Source organism: Myotis brandtii, unplaced genomic scaffold, assembly GCF_000412655.1.
Source record: "Myotis brandtii unplaced genomic scaffold, ASM41265v1 scaffold134, whole genome shotgun sequence".
Classification (NCBI taxonomy): Eukaryota; Metazoa; Chordata; class Mammalia; order Chiroptera; family Vespertilionidae; genus Myotis; species Myotis brandtii.
In genome coordinates this window covers 2,043,697-2,069,446 of record NW_005354756.1, presented here as the reverse complement: position 1 = coordinate 2,069,446, position 25,750 = coordinate 2,043,697, and the positions used below count along the sequence as shown (strand labels likewise).

Below are 25,750 nucleotides of genomic sequence, written 5' to 3'. Positions count from 1 at the left end.
GAGAGGAAGGGAGAGAGAGAGAGAGAGAGAGAGAGAGAGAGAGAAAGAAACATCAGTGATGAGAGAGAATTACTGATCGGCTGCCTCCTGCACTCCCCCTACTGAGGATCGAGCCTGCATCCCAAGCATGTGCCCTTGACTGGAATCAACCCGGTACTCTTCAGTCCGCAGGCTGATACTCTATCCACTGAGCCAAAACAGCTAGGGATAATCTCATTCATTCATTCACTCAGTCAGTCAGTCATCTAACAAATTTGGTTCCATACCTACAGAGTGCCAGGCATCACGCTGTAGGAAGAGGCATGGCAATGAACAGCCAGTTATGTGTGTGTGTGATTCACTAGGACCAAACGAGAATAGCTGGTCACAGTGTAGGGTGGTATAAATGTCCTAATATTGTCACAGTCAGTGTACACTGGGCTATAGGAGTCTGGAGCAGGGCCCTGCTTCACCGAGGTTGCACAGAGGTGGTCAGGCTGGGATGAGTAGAGGGTAAAAGGCGGGGGATCCATGTAGAGAGAAAAGATGCAGAGAGACATATTTCATCTGCATCATCTTAGGCAGGTCAACTTTTTTTTTTAATAATTATTTTTTAAAGCAATTTTAGGTTCACAGCAAAATTGGGCAGAAGCTACAGAGATTTCCCATATACTCCCTGCCCACACACATGGCAGCCACACTTTTAGTCCTTTTAATATTTGGAAATGAGCCTATTTTATAAGTTAATAGTGGGTGTTCATTGTATTGGAGAGTCTCATGTCTACTCTGAAGCCCAGCACCTCATAGCATAGTACCCTGTGTGCATATCACATGGTATTTACAGAGTTAATATGCAGAAGAGTCAACTGGGGAGCATGTCACAGATTCTCACTTGAGAAACTGACCTACATCTCCCATAAATCAACGATCCACATTACTGTGATGTGGAACATGACACATTATGGTTCTAAAAGTGAAAGCATTAGAAGTTTCTTGGGTTGAGCTGCTTTTAGCTCTTCAGGGCTCCACTTCTGAGAGCGGGATCTGTGGTTTTCTGAAAACCGTTGTGGCTGTGAGTGACTGATCTGGGGCCAGTCACCGGGCAGTGCTGTGTGTGCCTTTGACTCATTTGTTCACAGCATATCTCGTACCAAATTGCACCTTGCACACAGGAAGCCTGGAGGACCAATTTATTTCCATATGTATTTTCAAGCTGATTTTCCATGACATTGTGTACAGCACTGAACCAGGCTCTGGCAATCAAGGGAAATGATGCATGTCCCTGGTCCAGATGCTCAGATGGTCACGACAAGTCACTATGCCACACACTGACCACCAGGGGACAGACACTCAATGCAGGAGCTGCCCCCTGGTGGTCAGTGCACTCCCATAGGCTCAGCCAGAAGCCAGGCTAGCGAGTGCAGAGTTGGTGGCGGGAGTCTCTCCTGCCTCCACAGCAGTGCTAAGCTGGCAGTCGGACATCCCCCAAGGGCTCCCGGACTGCGAGAGGGTGCAGGCCAGGCTGAGGGATCCCCCCAGCCCCCCGCAGTGCACGAATTTCATGCACTGGGCCTCTAGTGCAATATAAACACATATACTTGACAAGCTAGGACTTACTTCCCTGAGCAATTACTATAAGGGGTTGGATAGTGTGCATTGCTAGAACCAGGTGTTAGGGCCCGCTGCTAAGGTCCAGGCTGTTAGCGGGAGGTAGCTTGCCTGCTCTTCAGTCATGTGGACCCAAATATCCCAGACATTTTCTATGACATGACTTGTTTTCCTTTTGTTCTGCCTGATGCCAAGATGTTCACTCTGAATTTTCTCCTTCTAGAAAACCATGGAGCATTCTTCCTTTCGTGCAGGATTGGATAAACTGGCCCTCCCAGTCCCTTTTCTGAGCCCTCCCTCTATTTCCCCAGACAATAACATTGGCTTTGTAGTCATGTCTTAGACCAGTGATGGCAAACCTTTTGAGCTCAGCATGTCAGCATTTTGAAAAACCCTAACTTAACTCTGGTGCCGTGTCACAAATAGAAATTTTTTTATATTTGCAACCATAGTAAAACAAAGACTTATATTTTTGATATTTATTTTATATATTTAAATGCCATTTAACAAAGAAAAATCAACCAAAAAAATGAGTTCGCGTGTCACTTCTGACACGTGTGTCATAGGTTCGCCATCACTGTCTTAGAACTTCTCTCTTACATGTTTGTGGAAAATTTGCATCCAAGCATATATTATGCTTAATTTCACCTAGTGTTTATGCCTTGGTAATCTATCTTTGGTCTTATCAGCCAAACAAAATCAGAAGTTCACCAGTCAGTTCCCAGGGAACAGCAGAGTTAGGAAAGAGACCTGAGCTTCTGCTGTCAGATCAGGCTCTTGCCCTGCCTGCCTCTCAGGTTGCATTATTGCTTTTGTGAGTTTGGGTGACTGAACTCCTGAATGCTGCTCTCCATAAATCATAAATTCCTTCCCATTCAGGAGCAGGCCTTTGCACATCATGATGGTCCCTAGAGCATCTTTGCACATCATAGGTAATCCCTATGCAGAGGCCTGGGTTAGGTAGCTGCGTGTTCCCCCCAGTCTGACAGCTCCTCCCTGGTCACATGTCCTTAACCTAGACCACATGGTTAACCAGCCTCCCTCCAATAGCCTTAATCCTATTGTCCTGTATCTTGTTATCTTCATCTCACAAATCCCTGATCGTACATCAAACTGATGACTCACCTGCACTACTGCAGTTTCCCAACTGCTGAGCCTGTGGCTGCTGAGCGTGGCTAGGAAAAGCCTTATAGCCCCACAAATGGATGAGCCTGTCTCCTCTTCAGGCCAGCCTGCCCCACCAGCCCTCACATGTTTATCAGGATTTACACCTGTTTTTAAATGCTTCCCCTCAGCCTCAGAGGACAAAGCATGCTTTTCTGGTCAGGTCAGCCACACCTGTGATCTTCCTTCCTCCTGACTCCTCCAGGGTCTTGCATGTGCATGTATGTGTAATACACACACACACACACACACACACACACACCCACACACATCCCACATATGTCCGGTTTATTAAGATACACAACCTTTTCAGAAAATAGCTCTATGCACACAACCACCACCACAATCAAGATATAAAATATCTTCATCACCCATAAAATTCTCATACTTCTTTGCAATTAACCCCAAGCTCCTTAAAACCACTCATCTTTTTTCTGTCTATAGTTTTGTCTCAACCAGAATGTTGTATAAATGGAATCATACAGCCTGGAGCCTTTTGAGTCTGGCTTCTTTCACTTAGCATAATGCATTTGAGATTGAACCACATTGTTGCATGAATAAATAGTTCTTTCATTTGCATTGCTGAATAGTAGTCCTTTGTATGGATGAACCTATCATAGTTTTCCATTCGCCAGTTGAAGGAGATTTAGGGTTTTTCCAGTTTTTTGTTTTTTGTTTTTGTTTTGTTTTTGTTTAAGAGGAGGTGCCTGTCGGTGCATGACAACGATACTGGTAATGATTTTTTTTTAATTTTTAAAAATATATTTTATTGATTTTTTACAGAGAGAAAGGGAGAGAGATAGAGAGTTAGAAACATCGATGCAAGAGAAACATCAATCAGCTGCCTCCTGCACACTCCCTACTGGGTATGTGCCCGCAACCAAGGTACATGCCCTTGACCAGAATTGAACCTGGGACCCTTGAGTCCGCAGGCCGACGCTCTATCCACTGAGCCAAACCGGTTAGGGCAGGGTTTTTCCAGTTTTGGGTGATTATGGATAAAGCTGCTATAAACATTCATGTGAGCATAAGTTTTCTTTTCTCTTGAGTAAATAACTAGGACTGGTATGACTGGGACATATGGCAGTTGTATATTTAAATGTATAAGAAAATGCTAAATTGTTTTCCAAAGTGGCTGTATCATTTTGTACTCTGACCAGCAACGTGCAGTGCTCTGCATTCTTGTCAGCACTTGGTATATCAGTGTTTAAAAGTTTATCCATTCTAATAGGTGTGTAATTTTGCATTTTCCTAATGACTAATGATGTTGAGAATCCCTTAATGAGCTTGTATATCATCCACCATTTATTAGTGAAGTGTGTGTTCAATCTTTTGCCCATTTAAAAAAGTGGGTTTTTATTTTCTTATTATTGTAGTTTGAGAGAATATAAAATTTATCTAGATACAAATATATGTTTTGCAAATATCGTTTCCCAGCCTGTGGCTTGCTTTCTCATTTTCCTAACAGTGTTTTGTGTTGAACCAGTTTCAAATTTTACAAAGTCCAAATTATCATTTTTTATGAGTTATACTTTTTGTATTATATGTAAGAATTCTTTGCCTAATCTAAGGTCACAAAGATTTTTTTCTAGAAATTTAAAAATGTAGGTTTTACATTTACATTATTATCCATTTTGAGTTAATTTTATGGTGTGAGGCATGAATTAAGGTTCAATTTTTTTCATATTCATTTTCAATTGTTTCAGCACCATTTATTGAAAAGATTCGCCATTGAATTACTTTTGCAATTTTGTTGAAAATTTGTTGGCCATAACATGTGAATTTATTTCTGGACTTTGTATTTTGTTCTGTTAATTTATATATCTTTCCTTTCAACATCACCACACTTAATTACTGTAGCCTTAAAGGAAGTATTAAAATCAATTAGTGTGAATTACCAAACATTGTTCTTCATTTTTGAAATTGTTTTTGGCTATTCAAGTTTCTCTGTTTTTCCATATATATTTTAGTGTCAATGTGTCAGTTTCTACAATATATCTTGGTAGAATTTAGAATGAGATTGTGTTGAGTTTATAAATCAATTTGGGAAGAAGTAGTAACACTGTTGAATCTATTAACATGGTATACCCCTCCATTTATTTAGGCTTTTTTACAGATCTTGCACATATTTTGTTTTATACCTAAGTAGTTTATAAAAGTGCTATTGAAATTGTTCATTGGTAGTATATAAAAACAATTGATTTTTGTATATTGATCATGTATCTTGTGATCTTGCTAAACTCACTTATTCTACCCTTTTCTGGGAGATAGACTGGGATTTTCTACATTGACAATATTGTTGTCTATGAATAGAGACAGTTTTATTTTTAATTTTTAATCTGTATGCTTAGCCATATGCAAACCTAAGCTATTTATCTTATAATATTTGTTTCTGAGAGAATTATTTTAACAAGATTAGGTCCTTGACAATTTGGCTTTCTGGATCACTAAAAGGAATTAGAGTCCAAAGGCTTGAGCCCAACCAGATAAGGTACTTGGGTTGGGTTGTAGGTTTATACCTGTACTTTCTTCATATTCTCATTTCAAGATATGGTTAATCTTTCCTCATGGTTCATTGATTGACATGCTCTATCATTAAACCAGTGAATGGGCATGAATGTGTTTTGGATTTAAAACACAAAGAGGTTCTAATCACTGCTAGAATTTGGGGCCTATTTTGAGTTGGTCCATGTGGATGATGCGTAAACTATTTCATGTAAGTAGAGAACCTCACTCCTGAGTCTGCAGAATCATCATGATTGTCAATGGTTAGGAGCGTTGGCACAGCCTTCATATTTCTGGCTTAGCAGATGCCCACCCCCTCCCTAGGCTCAGTAACCTCACTCCTGAGTCTGCAGAATCATCATGATTGTCAGTGGTTAGAAGCGTTGGCATAGTCTTCATATTTCTGGCTTAGCAGATGCCCACCCCTCCCTAGGCTCAGTTGGTATCTCCACTTCTACATATCGGACACCATATAGTCTATCTCCCTTGCTGGAGTGTACATTCTCTCAAAACCACATTTTTTCCCCATCTGTAAAATGAGGATGTTATCTACCTCACTATTTATCATTGTAAAGTACTTAGTGTAGGATCTTATAGACTTAGGTGGATGTGGATGGTATTAGAACTGTTACTTAATGGATACATTGTGCCATTTAAACCTAACTATTAGCCCATTCTCCTCAACTCAGTTGCTCCCACTTGTTGAAATCGAATTCAGGGGCTGTTGCTGCACAGTTTGGCCATCCCCAGTGCCACTGATGTGGCTGCCATTGCCAGTAAAGTGCCAATATGTAACTAGGTGCTTATATTTTCTAAGATGCCACAGTGGCTGATTGCAGTGGTACCTGCACGGTGATGCCTGGGATCTGTGGGCTGCTATGCTACTGTGCTCATCCAGGGTTTTATATTCGGCAGGATCTGTGTGGAGCTCTAATATGAAAAGGCTGTTTCCTGTCGGAGGTCATAGAGGCAATCAGGAAAATGTAAAGATTCCCTCCCCAGATTTCAAGGGATGTGTTCCAACCTCCCAGGCTACTAAAATTCACTCTGCAAATTTCAACCAATTGTTTCTTCATTTGTCCTTAATCCTGTCTGAAGGGCACCAGCATTGTTAGCTTGATATATAATTTGGGGTTTTGGAAAATGCTATTGTTAATATGAATTTTAAGTCTAAAATAACATTATAGGAAAAGCTGTGATTCCCATAAGTTCAGTCCATAGTGTAAAAGTATGGCACACTTCTGATATATGCATCTTTGCTATTTTTTTCTTTTTTAAATGAAAAACGTTGATGATGATCTGAAACTGACAGTCTTATTTCATAGGTGGTCACAAAAAGTTCTGTGTCTAAATGAATTGCAGTTAATATACTATGGAGAATAAGCTTGCAAACAATGTTTGTCTGGGGCCATATTTTCATATCTTTCCTGGGTGTTGTTTATTTTCTTGAATACAGTCTGGTCCCCATTAACATGGGAACATGTCAATATAGTCACAATTTTATCATGTGAGTGCATATGCCCTATGTGTATATATGTGTACACTCATGTCTTTACATTCCTGGGCAGTGTGACTAGTTTTTTTGTGTTTTTGGTTTTTCCATAGGAGTGGGGTGGTACTTTGATTTCCTTTGCGTTTTTTTGTGCATAAAATTTATCTGCAGTGATTAAATATAAAAGCAATAGTTGTTGCACATAAAAATAGAAAGACCTTTAAAAAGTATCTTTTCTAGGATCAGGCTAGGAAAAAATATTATTTTAGCCAGGTACTACCAGAATTGAGAAATTAAATAGAGGGACTCTAACGATTTTCCAGAAGACAAATCACCTCAAAGGTAGTCTACAAATTCAGAGTCACATGAACTGAGCACTTACCAGGGTCATGGATTTTTCTGTCTCTCCTTATAAACCAGATTGAGAAGGAGGAGCAAGCCAACCCCAAGGAAGAAGTAACCAAAGAGGAGTTTCAAGTGAATGGATGGCCTCAGCTCCTGGACACACTGCTGCCTGACCCACATGCCCTTGGGCAAGCTCGCCGGTTCCGAATATGATGCAGAGGCAGACACCTGCTGATGCCCAAGGTCTCCATGGCAGGAGGGCCAACGGGCAGCCTGCCTGGAGGTGAGAGGGGCATCTCTGTGTTATGCTCCAGTCGGTGGGTCCCAGCAGCGCCCCATGGGCTCCAGAACTCAGGGCATGGCTCTATTGGTCTCAGCTGCAGTCCTTTCTCCCCCAGGATGTGCCAGGCCCCCAGGGTCTTCGGATCAGGATGGTTGAAGTGCCAGCCCATGTGTTAACCTCTAACCACTACTCCTTTCTGTCCCTGGCATCCTGTTGCAGATCCTTGATCCTGTTTAGATCCTTGACCTTCTTCTTTGTAGTGAGTTCCCTGTACTAGCCCACAGTCAGAGGCACAGTTTGCTCTGGGGAAGATCCACATTCTTCTCAGAGTAAGATAATAGGCTCTCAGATAATCTAGAGATGCACAGATATTCCCAGGGAGGGTCAGAGGGGTCTACATCCACATGGAGCCAATGTACTGTGTCAGAAGCTAAGAGAAAAGGCCCGAGAAAGCAGCCCCTGCCACTCCTCAAGCCCCTGTCTCCAACCTCACGGAGGAATTTGTGAATGTCTCCTCCTGATCCCAGCCTGAGTGAGAAAAAATACTCTAAGGCACTGCTTTTGAGCTTGTCAACCCATCTGGATGGTCTCAACTCCAGAATTCATTGCTTTGCAAATTGTGCCACTTTGAGCAGGTTATTGGCCTCAACCATGATGCCCTGCTCCCATCCTCTCTTCTGGGGAGTCCTGGAAACCGGGCTGCTAAGATGGGCCCTCCTTGCAAAGCAGGAAATATTGTTTTCCCACCTCCTCACTTCCCTGAGTGGGCAGATGGCCCCTGGGCACTTTCACGAGACCAGAAGGTGTGCTCAGAGAGTTGCTATAGCAATAATGCCCAGTTCCTGGGCAGGATTGAGGCCTGGTCCCTCCATGCTCTCCCTAGCTGGACCCCTTCACATTTCTCTCTGATACTGTAGTGGGATCAGGAGAAAAAAAAGAGCTTGGCTTTGGGGAGAGGAGGATTAAGTGGGTGGAGAGGTGAGTTAGGGGAGGTTAAGCAGCCCAAGACTTCTCTTCCTGGGTAAGAGGCCATGCAAGGGTGTGTTGGGGGCGGGAAGGGGGAGGGGAGAGACTTGTTCGAATCATAATGGTGCAGGATTGTGGTTGAATGACCATCTCTGCTCTCTGTTTTACTCCCACTACCTGTAGCCCTAGACTCTTGGGAAGGACTTCGGTGTCAGTATGGGCTTTCTATCACCACCATAGGAATTAATCCTCCCCCGCCCCCATCTACCCTAGTTCCACCACACCCCCTACACACATACACATGCTATAGGGAGGGAGTGTGTCCACAGGTTAAATGAAGGACTCTCAGGTCACCTTGTGGATGTGTGTGTGTGTGTGTGTGTGTGTTAGGTTAGGGAACTTGGCTTTGGGAGAACATCTTTGGGCTCTCATTTTTCTCTCCCACGCACAAATACTGGAAAGTCCCTCCAAGTCCACATTGGATCCATGTCCCCTGAGGACCCTGACCTCTTAAGCTGATCATCAGAAAAAACAAACTCTAACATACTCCCTTCTGGGCCTGTCTTTGACTTAGGGTTCCATTGCATACCACACACTAGCCTTATAGGAGCCCCTCTTGGCCACTTTCCTTACATCAGAGGTGGAAGGAGAAGGTTGGAGTGGATCCATCTCTCTTTAGGCTCCAGCAGGGTCCATTCCAGAAGCCACCCCAGCTTATTTGAAGCCCAAGCTTGGCTGATTTATATGTTGGGATTGAAGGGTGAAAGATGCAAACAGTAGATACTTCCTCCACCCTCCCCACCTCCCAACACTTTTCTTCTTAGGTCTGGAGGTGATGTGGAGCCAGGCTCCAGACCATAAGGGTAAAAGGCATATGGTTCATCCTGGCTTGGCTCACTCTGCCTGGAACTCAGATGCCCTTTCCCTACTGAGGAAGACCACACTTTCTTGCCTTCTTCCTGTCTCTCCTTTCGTACTTGTAAATAAGATGGTGTCATATCTACTCAGTGCTTGTCCCCATCTCGGGGCTCTGTTATTGTTCATTCTGCCTGTGATGCTCTGGCCTAAGATCTGTGCCTTCAGCTCAGAGTGGTTTCCATGGTTACTTTCTAGCCCATCACTCTAGTTTGTCTGTCTTCACGGCGCTTATCACCCTGTGGAATTATCTTGTTCATTTTTTCACTTGTTTATTGCGTGGCTCCCTTTCCTTCCTAATGTAGACCCCAGGACTGCCAGTACCCATTTACTGCTACATCCTCAGTTCCCAGCACTAGTAAAAGCAATAAATACTTGTTGATTGAATGGATGTTTGTTTGTTTTTTCTTTTATAGGAACAATTTTTTAAAAATTTAGAGACTTGAGGAATCAAAGATGTCTGTTGTCTTTAGTAATAAGGAATTTTTGGTGACTTTGTAGGGCACCCTCTGTATGGAGCAAATGGAAGGTGAGGAACAGGAATTCACGAAGATTGATGTAACTCCCTCAACTAAGCTTGACCATAAAGGGAAGCAGAGGATAGGGCCAGAGCAGGAATTTTCCATGAACTCAGGAGACACTTGAGCATGAGGAATGCCCCTGGGAAGAAGGCAGCAGAGAGGGTGCATGAAGGAGGAGGAGATTAATTGATAGAGTCAAGAACTGAGGATGTGGGAGGTGGAATCCAGAGAACAGATGAGGGGATTAGGCATGGATTCAGAGGTACCTTTTTATTAAGAAAAAATTGAAGAAGAAAAGGAGAGTAGACTCTGATGGGTGTGCAGGGTCAGTGGCAGGAGCTTGGGTCATTTCCCACCTTTGGCTTTGATTTTCTCTTGAAGTTGGAGGTGAAGTGGCCTATCCACAATGAGGGTGCTGGTATTGGGGTCAGAGATAAGAGTGGTGGAGAAGAAACCACTTTATCTCAGGTCATCGAAATCTTCTTAAAAAAACCTTCCCCTGGTGAATTTAATTAATGAGTTAATTAATTTACAATTCAAGGCAATATTTTGCCACTAAGTCCTTGCCTACAGCTTCATATTTAGATGTAAATCCCGGATCTAACTTGAGACCCATGTGGTCTCAGAAGAGTTGGAGCAAGAGTCTAATCTTCTTAAGGAATAAAGAATGATGAGGAAGCCTTTACTCTTGGAAGCTATAAAATTTCTGACAGCTCACAGCCAGATGGGGCTGTTCTGTGAGACAGTAGTTTGCTGAATGTCATCTGGGCTGCTGTTCTAACATCAGAGGAATGTGGAAACTCACCCTGGAAGGGTCCTAGGCGGGCTTCTTGCCTGACTCCACAGCACATGTGTCAGGCCCATTGATAACATCATTAAAGGGTACTTATTACCTCTGTTCAAATATAATGAAGTGTTCTTTTGTTTAAAGATATTTTTTATTTATTTCAGAGAGGAAGGGAGAGGGAGAGGAAGGGAGAGGGAGAGAGAGATAGAAACATCAATGATGAGAAAGAATCATCGATCGGCTGCCTCCTACATGCCCCACACTGGGGATTGAGCCTGCAACCCGGGCATGTGCCCTTGACTGGAATCAAACCTGGGACCCTTCAGTCCGCAGGCTGACACTTTATCCACTGAGCCAAACCAGCTAGGGCTAATGAAGTGTTCTTAATGGACAAAGAAGATTCTGTCGACTGGACAGTTGTGATTTGGAGAGATTTTTCACACTTGCTCTGCTTATTTGTATGGCAGGTACATACTCAGAGGAATGTTGGGTAAAGATTGTGCTTCTTTATTGAGCATAAGCTATACATCCATCTTATAACACATAGCGTTTTGCATTTGTAAATGGGAGAGGTTGGTCATGGCCCCCATGGCCATTGAAATGTGACTTTGACCTTGCTGCCATAATGTGTGACCTAGAAGTTTCCAATCTGAGCTGGTGGAGCCCTGGAATACTTGGAGATGCCATCTTATGAGATAAGAGGGAGGTGAAGTCAGCAGGCTCCTGGCCACACCTCCACATCATCTAAGGCAGATTTTAGGATCTATGTTGATTTCTAATTTTAAATAGTTAAATGGTTCCACTGGAATATAAGAATCTGACAATCTCCACTTTCATGACTGAAAGCAAATATTGACAGAATAGTTATGTTGGTGATTTTCTGAATGATTTAGTGAATTGAAGAGTATACTGTTTGGAATTACATCATAGGTTTGGGTTACTTATTTCTGCTTACGAAACAATTCACCAACACAAAGTTGATTGTTTTGACCTTTGATTAACTGACTAGGTTTATCCAAAGTGTGGCTGAGCAAAAGAGCGTAGATTAACAAACATTCTTTTTTTTTTAAATTTTTTTTATTGCTTAAAGTATTACAAAGGGTATTACATATGTGTCCTTTTTTTCCCCCCGCCCTTGACAATCCCCTGGCCTCCCCTACCCCCCAGTGTCTTATGTCCATTGGTTATGCTTATATGCATGCATACAAGTCCTTCGGTTGATCTCTTACCCCCCTCCCTTCTGCCCCCCAACCCTCCCTGGCCTTCCCGCTGCAGTTTGACAATCAGTTTGAGGCAGCTCTGCCTCTGTATCTATTATTGTTCAAAAGTAACAAACATTCTTGATAATTATATTTATACTTAAAAAAATTTTATGTAAAAGTATTACACTCAACATGACACTCAACATTTCTGTTGCATATGCTACATTAATTATATAAACTACATTAATAATGCATAAAATTGGGTTGAGGAGAGTGGAGAAAATGAGAGCATAGAGTTTAAGTGGTAGCCTTCATAGCAAATAAGATATCTAGCAGATTTGAATAATTTGGCTCATAAAAGATCTCTTAATAATAAAATAAGCTCTAAAAAGGTGTTAAATTTAATTACCAAAGTAACATTCACATTGGGTTTTGAAGCACATAAATTCTCCCAATAGTTTCTTTATAACCTAAGGCTGGAAGCCTGTGGGGCCCAGGGTTGGCACCTGGAGAAGCTAATGGCCTCTCTAGACCCCATAGGCTGGAAGTATTTTGTAGAGAGAGAGAGAAAGATAGATAATCTCAACTAATTAGGGTCCAGAAAGAAGGTAGTCTCTTATGGAGAAAAGCTTTAAGTTTCTAAAGGCTCCTTTAGACAGAATGTAAGCCCACCAGGAAGAAAGTGTGAGAAAGTGTGTCTGGGTCCACGTTTGAGAAGGTGGCTGATAGCGGTGGGAGTCTTTTCTGTGCTGAGTTAATGATAGGTGCTCCTGATAAAGATAGGAAGTTACTTTCATCAGTGTTAGCCAAACCAGCCCTTGCTGTAGAAAGTGGCCACTCTTCATTAATGAAGCCACCGGGATCGAACCTGGGACCCTTTAGTCCACAGGCTGATGCTCTATCCACTGAGCCAAACCAGCTAGGGCTAGAGGTAGATATTTTCATCAGATATTGGAAAAGTCCCTTGGCCCAGGTGGTGGTCCATGAACAGCCCTATGCAAACATCCAGGCAAATCTATTTGATTAATGATGAAATGGAGATATCCCTCTTGTGTCCACCATCAAGGAGGGTTGGGTAGTGTGGCATCAGAGGGTGCGGGACCCACTAGACATTCTTCATGTTTGCATGCAGATTAGAGGGTAAGATTTTTCCTGACACCACGTATATCCCTGTACCCAGGTACAAGCCCACTCACAACTAATTCACTTCTAGGCATTTGTCTTCCATAGTAAAGAAAGGTGAACGGCACTGTGGGGAGTACAGTGCCCCTGTACTCATCAGACTATCTCATGGGAGCCCATCTGGTTTCCAGAACCTCATTGATGGGAGTTATTTAGTAGATCTTGCTGGATTTGGGTTTATTTCTGAAGTCTCTGAAGTACAACATTCTTTGGGCTTGCTACCTGCAGTTTCTGTCTTATGCAATTTCTGTCTCAGGAAGGCAGCGTCTCTCTTTTCTACAGGAAGAAATCTTGATGCATCAAAAAGAAAAAAAAGCCTGGTGTCCTGGGGTTTTTTGTTTGTTTTTCCAGCAGAGTTTTACATAATCGGTTTTCACTATAATTCACCCTCCATTTCTTAAATTCTCCATGAGCACCCTCTTCTGCAGCCAACAGCTTCTGTTATTCCTCTTCTGTCTTGTAAGCTTTCTGAGTCAGGTCCTTGAACAGTCTTAGTTTTCTGATGGGGATCATTAAAGATCTCTACTGTCAGCTGCAAGATACAGCATTTAGCAGCGTCTCTCTTTTCTACAGGAAGAAATCTTGATGCATCAAAAAGAAAAAAAAGCCTGGTGTCCTGGGGTTTTTTGTTTGTTTTTCCAGCAGAGTTTTACATAATCGGTTTTCACTATAATTCACCCTCCATTTCTTAAATTCTCCATGAGCACCCTCTTCTGCAGCCAATAGCGTCTGTTCTTCCTCTTCTGTCTTGTAAGCTTTCTGAGTCAGGCCCTTGAACAGTCTTAGTTTTCTGATGGGGATCATTAAAGATCTCTACTGTCAGCTGAAAGATATGCCATTTATTTTCAACCAGAGCTTTGGCTGCAAGTAAAAAAAAAAAGCATCATCTTCCAACTTTTCCCCACAGCTGACGTCTTGCTGACACCTCATTATGTAGCTTGTAATGTTAATGATGTCTGTCTTCATTCAACTCCTGGCAATGTGGATTTCGCTACCGTCTGATTCCCCTGACTTTTCATCTCCGTACTATGGTAATCTGCCAACTAACTTTTTATTTTAAAAATAATCCTGTCCATTTCTTTCCCTAAGGGTTTTCTCCTCTGATGCAAAGATCAAGTGGTTTCAGCTGCATAATGTATTTATTCAGAATGTCAACTCCATTATTTTTCTAAGCCACAGCTTCTTAAACAACCAAAGATCTTCCGGGATTTGCTCACTGATCTCAGTAGGCAGTGCTGGGAGGGCAGGAACAGCTAGGGGCAGACGGAGACCATAGCCTCTTCACTCCAGGTCCTGTATGCCCTCCAACTGCCATCCTTCTCTCTTCCATCTCTTTCCCTCACTCACCTGTCTTTCTACAACTTAAATTCACAAAACATCCTGGTTTTCAGATCTCTGGCAGAGCTACTATCAGTCTTCCTACACTTTCATTGCTCCGGGCTTCACAGTCTACACTGCCTTCTCCAGACCTTTTTCCAGGTGCTGACAGATTCTGCCAAACCAACACCACTTTCACTGAGGCAGGTCCCCACTGTCAGGTAACTAAGAATGGCCCCTGATAGGGCTGCTGTTCTACAGCCAGGAGTGTTCTCTCCAATCTTGGTTTCTTCACTTCCCCAAATGGCCTGGTGCCCAGGTGCCATTATGCCCTGCAGGCGTGTTCACCTGCATTAGGATGGTTGTATCATTGCGGAACCTATCTCCTTAACATCCTTTCACCTACATATTTAGTTTCCTGTTACTTGCATTGTCTCAAATCTCCGAAAGTCCTCAGTCAGATTTTTGAACCCAGTTCCTCATGTGATGCCTTCCGTTTTTTTTTCTAGTGTAAGTTTCCCTTTGGAGAACTATTTGGGTCCTAATAATAGAACAGCTGGAGTCCTAAGGAAGAGCTGGTAGCATTGAGCACCAAAGTTTTTCTTTCTTCCTTGAAAAGCTTCCTCAATGGACTGTCAGATGCAAGAGGCCAAAACAAAGAAAATGTATATTCAAAGCATGGATATGGAAGGGTTGAGAATGTCCAGAGCTCGCTCTTTCTTTTAAATATATATTTTTATTGATTTCAGAGAGAGGAAGGGAAAGGGTAAAAGAAACATCAGTGATGAGAGAAAATCATTGATCAGCTGCCTCCTGCATGCCCCCAACTGGGGATCGAGCTCGCAACCCAGGCATGTGCCCTATTAGAGAATCCAACCATGACCTCCTGGTTCATGAGTCAACACTCAACCACTGAGCCACACCGGCCGGGCCAGAGCTCTTTCTTTGTTTATGTGCCTACTCTTTTTTTTTTAAAAATATATTTTATTGATTTTAGAGAGGAAGGGAGAGGGAGATAGAAACATCAATGATGAGAGAGAATCATTGATTGGCCGCCTCCTGCACACCCCCCACTGGGGATCAAGCCCGCAACCCAGGCATGTGCCCTTGGCCGGAATCGAACCTGGGACCCTTCAGTCCATAGGCTGACACTCTATCCATTGAGCCAAACCAGCCAGGGCTATGTGCCTACTCTTGACAATCATGTGACCAGAAGGCACGGGGTTCTAGGATTTGCCCAGCTTCAGACACCTACCCACCCCTTTGGTCAAAGGAGAGTATCTATTTCTAAAGAATGTGGGGGAGGTCCAATAGAGAATGTACAGATAAAATCACCAAGAGACTCATATAGAATTCTAGTTTGACTGATTTTATTCCCCCAAACAGCATTTTGAAGATATCATTCTATTGTCTTCTGACCTCTATAATTGCCAATGAGAAATCTGCCATTCTACCTGCCTTCCATTGTAAGTAAATTGTATTTTCCCTTTGGTTGTTTAAAAATGTTTTTTCTTTTGTTTTGGTATTCTAAAATTTCACTATGATGTTACTCACTATGGACTTATTTCTATTTATTCTGCTTAGGACCCAAGTTTCTTCAATATGAAGATATATATCTTTCTTCAGGGCTATGAAAAAAATATATTGTACAGCCATCATAATGGCAAAAACTAAAAATTTTCAAGTGTTGACAAAGATGTGGAGAAAATTCTCATAAATTACCAACGAGAATTTATAAACTTCTACAACACCTTTGGGGTGAAGTCTGTGGATACTAGTAAAGCAGGATATTGTATAGAACAAGCAATTATAATTTTAAATACCCATCCTAGAGAAAACTTGCATTCATAGAAAAAAGATGATACTAGTGTAAGTTTAAATCTGCTCAGTGAAGCATGGTTTGCCATTGGGAAAAAAAAGAGAGACATAGAAAGAAATTAATCAATATCCACCAATAAGAGAATGAATAAATCAATAATCATATATTTAAATAACTAAACAGCAGTTAAAACAAGTGAATCAGATATACCCATACCAAGTAGATAAATTTGGAAAACAAGATGAAAAATATAAAAAGCAATAGTAGTTGGTAAGTGCAATATGATGCCCTATGCAAGATTTGAATGACTCACAATGCTATAGTTGCCAAATAAGCAGAAACCTTAAGATCTCACACTTTCTCTGTAATGCAAGAGAATTTAAAAAATGGCAACAAAATAAAAGGTTACCCAAGAAATATCTGTCCTCTTGGAAAGCAAGAAGAAGATTTGAAATAATTACTGGCTTGAAGAAATAATAGAAATTAAAAGCTATATGGAAATGGCCAACAATATTAGCCAGATGCAAATGATTTTGGAGAGAGAAGCGGGGAACTGATGATAAGCCTAGCGTCTCTCCAAGGTTATAAGTCTTAGAAAACAAACACATCTGTTCTGAGTCAGTTTTGGATCTGGATTGTGTTGTGATTCCTGCAGGTTTCTGACATGGGGGAAAAGGGGAATAGATAGAATACTTCCTCTCTCCCAACCTTCCTTTAGTAATACATAGAAAAACACAGAAGATAATAGAATGTTGTAGAATGTGGAGGGATGTTAGGTGGAGCGAAACTCGGCGTAAAGGAGAAAGGGGGCATCCAGAGCAGTCTTGTGCTGGGAGCCAGGGTAGCCAAACACTGGCTTATTCCTGAAGCTCTACCAAGGCATGGCCCTATGTCCTTCAGTGAGCGCAGGCAGACCCAGCCAAGTTTAAGGGGCAGGTAAGACTATGGAGGCAATGCCAGAGGAAGTCCTGTTTAAGGTGTGGGGCTGGGTTAGAACAGATAACAGAGAGAAGGGAGGAAGTGTAGTAGATTCAGATGAAATGTAGCTCAGAAGACCAATCCCTCCGAAAGAGGAATCGGGCCAAGTACTGTCCCAAGGCAGCTGGCAGGCGAGGCCTGAGTGTCCTGGCTCAGGCCATCATTCTCTGTTGCAGTGGCAATGAAAAGGCAGGGGAATTCAGCTACACAGAGCCTTCAGGTAGAAGTGTTTCTCCTGCCTAAATTAAGGTGCTAAATGAACAATAAAATGAGAACCTCTACTGCAGTGGTTCTCAACCTTGGCTGCACATTAGAATCACCTGGGAATCTTTTTAAAATCCTGATTTCTGGGCCTCGTCCTCCAGAAATTCTGTTTCTTTGTTATGGGGTGAGGCCACAACATTAGTAACAAAGAAACAGAATTTCTGTGGGATGAGGCCCAGAAATCAGGATTTTAAAAAGATTCCCAGGTGATTCTAATGTGCAGCCAAGGTTGAGAACCACTGCTCTACTGCAAACAATTTCCAACGATGAGTTATCTGAGGCCATTACATTCCTGGAAATAACACCAGGGGTGCCATGACAGACTACTAGAAAGAAGAAATTAGTGGGCCAGCCCCACTCACACTCAACAAGGAAACGATATTTCTTCAGCACATTTTAGATTTTGTCAAAGCCAGACCCATACTCAGGCTTGCTAGGCTCTATTCTCCATATCATCCAGAAGGCACACAGTTACTCAGAGTATAAAGTTGGGGAGGAGAGAGCATAGCATGTATTCATTCATGTCAAGAATTGGATGTCAGCATGGAAATTTAATCACTAGACATTACTGAATTCTCTGTTTGTCTGTTGTGGAAATAAAACCCTCTGGAAACTGGTAGATAACTAAATGTAATGTGCCTTGGATATTATAACTAAAACGTACTATTAATCTAATTGTATTTTTTGTCTTTTTTAAAAATCAAATTACTGTCTTAATTTATCACACACACACACACATATATATAAATATATATACATATATATATATTTCAGAGAGAAAGAGGAGAGAGAGAGAGGTGGGGAGAGAGAGAGAGACACATCAGGTGATAGAATCATTTATTGGCTGCCTCCTGCATGCCCCACACTGGGGATCGAGCCTGCAACCCGGGCATGTGCCCTGACCAGGAATCAGTCCTGGTTCATAGGTCAATGCTCAACCACTGACCTATGCCGCCAGGCTGTATTTTTTATATTTTAAGGGTTAGTTCTGGAGAATGTTATGCAGTGACAATTGCAGGAATGATATAAAGCTCCCAAAGCTATTCTATATAGACCTCTTGAGTGGGAATTCTCAACCATAATGTTTGGCATATTACTCGGATAATTCTAGATGTTAATCGATAGCACGTTCTGACATTTTGACCGATTTTGGGAAAACTGAGGTGTGTGCCCAGAGTTGTTCTGTAAATGCTTAACAATCGGCTCTCTGGGTAAAAAGTCCTGATTTACAGCATTTGCCCATTCCCATGGTGTAAATACTTCTCCTGTGGGTGACTGCAAGCTATGAGCATGGTGTCTCTGAATGCAGAATTGGGAAAAGATGTGCACAGTCGACTCTTGAGTTGGTACAGGCCACTGTATGTACCCATGGGCTCTGTGAAACTACAGTTTTCTACTTAAAGTTCTGTCCCAAAATATACAAAGGCACCAGTGGAAGAAAAAATATGAAGGGAAAGCAAAACAAATTCAAATCGGGGAGTTCACATGGAGAAAAGTGACAGATTTTTTGGAAACTTTGCGAAGTGGTATTTGTCTACAACCTACATTTCACTGTTATCTTCTCTTAAGCAAACATGCCGTCACACGGAGTGCACCGAGCTCATAGTTTCTTGGGTGTTTTCTTGGAAGAAGGCGAGGCTTTTTTCTTTACAGATCTTGGTGCTAAGGCCATGCTGACCAAAGAGTCAATGGGACTTGCACACCGTGAAGCCAGTTGCAGGATGGCTGGTCTGAGGGTCCAGGAAGAAAATAAGATAGGAAGCCTTCTGGTTTGGGAGTCAACACTGAAATGTAGAGCCCTGGTTTGGTATGATCATTTAAAGCTTTTAAAAATTAACATTAATTTAAAAAAGAAAAAGCAGTCGTTCAAAAAGTGAAAAAAAGGGATGACTACACTTTTCAATTAGAGTAAGTAAAAAAGAAGTTGTTTAAATAGAAGTGAACTGGAAATAGCAATAAGAATCCATGGACATTTTTTTAAAGGAGGCTTTATCTGTTCTGTCCCACCATGATTTATACTGTTGGAGAGTTTTGCTGCCATCCTGCCAAATTCCAGTCAAAATGTGGAACAAGCTTATTCATAGGAGTACCTGTGGCCTCTGAAACTACTCTCCAGTGAAAGGAACAAATCTCCTTGGAGGACAGTTGATTCCATATTTCCAAGCTCAGGACTAATTGATGAATTCTAGATGTTGAAACAGGGCTGTATTATCAGAATCATAAATCCAAAATGATGTAAAAGAGAAGATAAAACAGAATTGCCTGAAAACACGCCTGGTTTCTGATGTGTTTACTGAAAAGACTACATTGTCTAACGCAGCAGTTCTCAACCTGTGGGTTGCCAACCTGTGGGTCTCGACCCCTTTGGGGGTCGAACGACCCTTTCACAGGGGTCGCCTAAGACCATTGGAAAACACATATATAATTACATACTGTTTTTGTGATTAATCACTATGCTTTAATTATGTTCAATTTGTAACAATGAAAATACATCCTGCATATCAGATATTTACATTACGATTCATAACAGTAGCAAAATAACAGTTATGAAGTAGCAACGAAAATAATTTTATGGTTGGGGGTCACCACAACATGAGGAACTGTATTAAAGGGTCGCGGCATTAGGAAGGTTGAGAACCACTGGTCTAACACAAGTTGTAAGAGGCCTACACTTACATGGTTTTTTTGTTTGTTTTTAAATATATTTTTATTGATCTCAGAGAGGATGGGAGAGGGAGAGAGAGAGAGATAGGAACATCAACAATCAGAGAGAATCATTGATTGGCTGCGTCCTGCACACCCCACACTGGGGATCGAGCCCGCACCCAGGCATATGCTCTGACCTGGAATCGAACCGTGACGACCTGGTTCATGGGTCAATGCTCAGCCACTGAGCCACTGGCCAGGCTATGTGGGCATTTTGTGACTTAGTCAAGCTGACATAAAATTGATCATTACATCAAGTAAGTTTTTGTGTATTTTTTAAAAAAACTTTACATTTTATTTTTCAATTACAGTTTACATTCAATATTATTTTGTATTAGTTTCAGGTGTACAACACAATATTTACATCAAGTAAATGTTGCTTTATTTATATTGATATGATTTTCAGAGGTAGGAATATCATGGATTTCTATAACCTATAGACCGAAATGGGTTACAAATGATCTAAAGCCCTCCCTTCTAAAAGATCAGGGGTATTTCATTTCCCCAAGAATTTGTTGTCCAAATAAACAGCCATTAGAGGGAGCTCTTGTTGCAGTTGGGAAACAAAATTATTCTGCATGAACTGACAGTGTGAACTCGGAACCCCAAGTTTCTAAGTTTTAAGGGAGACACAGAGGAAAAAACAAACACACAAATAAACAAAAAATACACACACACACACACACATTTAAAAAACTAAAGTAAAAAGTATCCTTTAGCAACACCATTTTGTATTTCTGAACTTAGTGAGACCCAACTTGCCCCATGGGGTGCAAGAGCCAAGGCGATACAGAGACAAGGCCGACTGGAACGGGAGGGCGCTGAGTTTGAGTCCAGCCCCGTCCTGGAGCAGCTGTGTGCCTCCCTCTCTCCTGGCCTGGTTCCTCTTCCGAACAATGAAGAAGATGACAGAGATTGGTGTGCATCCCACACTGGTGTCTGTGGCTGGGAGAATTCTAGAATTTAAATATTTTTCTTTTCTCAGTAGACAACCTTCCCAAAAGTGTTATGTTCTCAAAAGTGGATGGTCTTATAAGGATTATTTTAACTGTATCCTCAGTCATGTGGGTGAAATACTCACACTGAAATCAGCTTCTGCCGTGTCGTTTCTGAGCTGTGTTAACAATGATGTGGGTACTGAGCAATCCCCGTCTTGAAGTGACAGCATTGAACTTTTACCGTGAGGCTAAGCCTCTCTGGATGACGTTAGGGTGATGGTGTCGAAATGACAACAGTTGACTCATAATTACCATTGTACTCATGTTATAAAGACAGATTTTCTCTTCAGCAGTGGTAATATGCACTTGAGAGCATTGCCATAGGAAAAGGCTTTAGAGTTGTAAGTCATTTTGCAAACTGAGATTCTGATTTGACATCCTAAAAATTATTGCAAAACAGGAATGTGCTTTCTACTTCCATTTCATTTCTTTCACTTCTTATGCAAATGAGCACAGAGCAATATTACATAACCGATGCAACCATGCAAATGAAAGCTGCATGACAATATATTGGGCCGAATAAGCCACACACAAAAGTGTTGTGTGGTAGTTTGAAGAGAGACAAGAGGTAGGAGAATTGAGTCCTCACTCAACACCTATATGATAGACAAGCTGAAGTAAAAAGACCTAGGTCACAGCAGGCAGAAGTAGACTCATGAAAAGTAAATGCCTCTTGCCTGGCTGGTGTGGCTCAGTGGTTGAGCGTCAACCCAAGAACCTGGAGGCCATGGTTCAATTCCCAGTCAGGGCATATGCCTGGGTTTTGGGCTCAATCCCCAGTAGGGGGCGTGCAGGAGGCAGCCGATTGATGATTCTCATCATTGCTGCTTCTATCTCTCCCTCTCCCTTCCTCTCTGAAATCAATAAAAATATATTTTTTAAAAAAGTAATGCCTCATGCAAATTTCGTTTCTGTGTTATCAACTCAAAATGGTTTAGTAGTAGTAGCTGTAAAGATTTTCAATACATTCTCATTATTGGACTGCACAGTTTGATTGATTGGTTCATTATAATAAAGGGTCATGTTAAATGAAAAGATAGCAATGACTCAGCATGCTTGAAAAGAAAAATAAAGTAGACCAACAAATTTAAAAATACCCAAACGACCTCTAAATACATTTTTCTATTATTAAGCCAACATAAATGTTTTTTGTTTAGCAAAAAAGCACCATCCATTACATTAAACATGTTAATTTGAATGAAAGCAGTTCTGTAGTTTTGCTTCTGGACTGGGATCGAGAAAATGTGTCATGTCAAAAGGAGAGTGTGAATCAGGTCTTTCTTTTTTTATAATATCAATGATGAGAGAAACACATCGATGGGTTGCCTCCCACATGCGCTGGGCCAGGGCCGGGCATAGAGGTGGCAACAGAGGTAAGTGCCCTTGACCGGTATCGAACCTGGAACCCTTCAGTCCACAGGCTGACGCTCTATCCACTGAGCCAAACCGGCTTAGGGCAGGTCTTTCTTTACTTTCATATTTTTTTTACATATAAAATCTCCGTGTTGCCCATCAAGAGTTCACAAGATGTGGCCTCTGGGAGTCTCTGCTCTATGGTCTTAGCACTCTTCCTGTTCCTGCAAATCCTAGAACCTGGCTAGATGGAAGGAAAAGGGGAAGTCCTGGGCTCAGCAGGAAATTGCGGCAAAGTGGGAATGGATTGTGTTATGCTAAGTCGGCATTCTGGTATTTCCTGCTGAAGCACTGGATTCCATAGGTGACAGCTGACCGGGATTTGCTGGCACATACAGCACTGAGCTCCTTTTGCTAGCTTGGCCCTAACTCAACCACGTCTTGACTCACAAAAAAAGATGCCAGGAAGAGGATATTCAGGAAGGTGTTAAGCAAACTTTGGAACTAAAGGGGAGTTTTGCATACCACATTCTTAAGTGTGTTAATGGTTTGGGACTAAAAGGGAGAAGATGGGCAGAGGCCACAGTTTGCTGGGACCTCCATGTGGAGTGTCATTGACATTTTTGGAGAAGGGAGACTTTCTGTCTTTCACTGCCTTTACTCTTTCCCATTCTTATCCTGTTGCAAACTCTTATACTCAACTTTTGATAAGAGAGGCAATCAGTCTTATCAAGAATGTTTTTTTGTTTGTTTGTTTGTTTCGTTGAATCTGGACTCTCCCTCTCATGGAAATAAGTTGAAATTAGGTCTTCCCAGCCCTCACCAAGAACTGTGGTAAGATGGAACTGAGTCCCCTTGGAAGGAGCAGCTGGGCAGTTAAAAAAAGGTAGGAGGAAACCAAGGGAGAAGAGGCTCTGGATGAACTGAATGTGGCCAGAAGAAAACTTTCAAGAGAGCCATGCTCCATCTTCTGGACTCTGAGGGTATTCATGTGAGATCAAAACTCTTTGGAACACAAATGTTGATGTTCCCTAAGTCTATCTGCTGAACCCAGCTTTCTTTCCCAATTTTTAGACCTAGTATTTAATGAGTGTCTTTCATCTGATATCTCAGAGGGGCTTCAAACTCAATGTGACCCAACCTGAACTTGCCAGGTCCCCTACCCAAACGGCTCTTCTTTCAGGGCCCCTTACCTCTGTGTTTGGCACTATCACCTACCCCTTTGCTCAAGTCAGAAAATGAGAGTTATCCTTGACATCATCTCCTCTCTTACTAACGTCCCTCTCTTGTATCCAAAAAAAGTCATTGTTACTTCAACTTCCCATGTATCAATGAAATCTGCCTATTTCTCTTCATTCCTGCTGCCAGGCCTCAGGGCATCATCATGTCTGGCCTGAATTATAGAAATCACATCCTCTGGAGTCTCTACCTTCAGATTGGTCCCTGGCACCTAGAATGTGTCTGGCATGCAGCAAGCACTCAATAACTGTAGACTGAGTGAGCGAATGAATGGCTGTACACAGGTGAATGAGTGTGCGACTCAGCCGTGTGAAGAGGAAACTCATCTGTTTGAGTATTTCCCTTCCTTTCTCCTCCTCTCTGCCTTCCCATCTCCCACCATCCTGGTTCAAGGATCCAGGAAATGACTCCAGGGCTATTTCTCTTTGAATTCAAGACTGGAATTACTCTTAACATGGCAGCACCAGTAGCTTTCAGCATACTGTTATGTCAGCTGAGGCTCACATTCCTCCAGAAGGACTCCAGGGCTATTTCTCTTTGAATTCAAGACTGGAATAACTTTCTTAACATGGCAGCACCAATAGCTTTCAACATACTGTTATGTCAGCTGAGCCTCACATCCCCCCAGAAGCTGGTCAGGAGCAAAGGGAGGTGCAGGCAGCAGTATGTGGACTCCAAAGTCCACTCAGCCCGGTTCGGCTCAAGTTGACCTCAATGCGCAGTGGAACAGGTTTGGCTCCCTTGCTCAGTGGAATGCTCGCCCCTCAGAGAGTGGCTCTGAGGGCCAGGGGGACCTCTGCTGACCAGAGGCCTGACACCTCATGCTCACAGCCTAGGGAGCCTGGGAAAGGGGAGAGTGAAGGCGAGCCTGGAACTTGAGGGGGGAGGCTCTCCCTCATCTCACTGTGTCAACAATCATCAACAATAACGAGGCTGCCCCTCCCTGATCGCTGCTGGGGGAAGCAGGGACATGAAGCACTTTCCTGCTCCGTCCTTAGTTTGCTTTCTGGAAAACAAAATTGCTAGAAATGTCGAAATGCAGATGATGAAATTTACTTCGTCAGGAAAGAAAACCCAGAATTAGGAGTAATCACAGGAAGCAGGAGGAGTTGCTACAGTCAGCGTGCTGCCAGGAGATGGGCTGTCGATGGGCAGGACGTTGGATGAAGAGAACGGAGGGTGTCCCAGTGGCACGGTGGTGGCCTGAGCTCTGGAGGGGGCTCACTGCCCCCCAACTCAACCAGGTGTCAGTGCTGATGGGAGCAGGAAGTCTCCGCTCAGGTGACTCTCAGCTGGTGCTGAGCCAGTACCGTTGTGCTCAAGGCCCTGTGCCAGGCGCTGGGCACGGAGCTGACACAGCACAGCTCCCGCCCCGAGCAGCTTAGTCTGGCCAGGCAGATGAGACATGGACAGAAATAGCATAATGTGAAATACAGAGTCACGTTTCCCAGAAGAGATTGTGACCGGGTCCCGGGGCATCCCGAGCTGGGGGAACAAGGATTTGCTTCATGGTGGTGGAGGCGTTTCAACAGGGCTGAGCCCAAGGTGCAGGGATTCGGGTAAACAGAGAATGAGAACATTCCCGACACGGGAAGAGTCGCATGTACGAAGGCAAGAAGAGCCAGGCTAAAGGCTCCTCATAGCTCAGCAATGGGGACCCTGTGGCTCCAGGCCATTCAGTCTTTTCTTCTGATTCGATGAAGTGTGTTCAACCCCTGCCCTAGCTTTTGGAATTCCACTAAAACATTCCCATCAAACATTTCTTCCATCTCAAGTCCCTCTGCTTGGCTGTCAGATGGGGAGTTCCTCCGCCCTCCCCCATGTACAGAGTCTGCTCCTGAGGCTCCTTTGCCTCCTGGGCCCCCCAGTGTCTGATTTTATTGTATGAGGGTATTTAGAGACTGTGCTTCTAACTTCACTCTTTCCCTCAGGCATGTGGAAACACTCGGCTGAACAGTCCTGAAGCTGTTTGGTGAAAACACTCGCTTCACTGCCTGGCACGTAATTAAGTCCAGGGTGGAAAGCAGAACAGACTCCCTTCCAGCTATAGGTCCCACACAGCTCACCATGGAGCTTCTCATCATAGGTCCTGGGTGGGACGTTACCCTCTCTCCCCGCCTTTTTCTC

The 25,750-nt window shown here is 42.8% G+C and overlaps 1 protein-coding gene across 7 annotated transcripts in view; it reads left to right on the top strand.

Annotated features, from left to right (window-relative positions):
* Positions 1-17,085, top strand: part of MOBP (myelin-associated oligodendrocyte basic protein) — a 31,120-nt gene extending 14,035 nt beyond the window's left edge. For 6 of the 7 annotated variants that reach the window (XM_014534913.1, XM_005860411.2, XM_014534915.1 and 3 more), the window contains 3 exons: positions 7,169-7,376; positions 15,653-15,732; positions 15,851-17,085. In XM_014534913.1, coding sequence (XP_014390399.1) covers positions 7,169-7,208 — 40 coding nt within the window. In that variant the 3' untranslated portion in view covers positions 7,209-7,376; positions 15,653-15,732; positions 15,851-17,085. Of the gene's footprint in view, positions 1-7,168; positions 7,377-9,166; positions 9,642-15,652; positions 15,733-15,850 lie in introns of those variants that run through there. The other variant, XM_005860413.2, reaches the window with a different exon arrangement.
* The last annotated feature ends 8,665 nt before the right edge of the window (positions 17,086-25,750 follow it).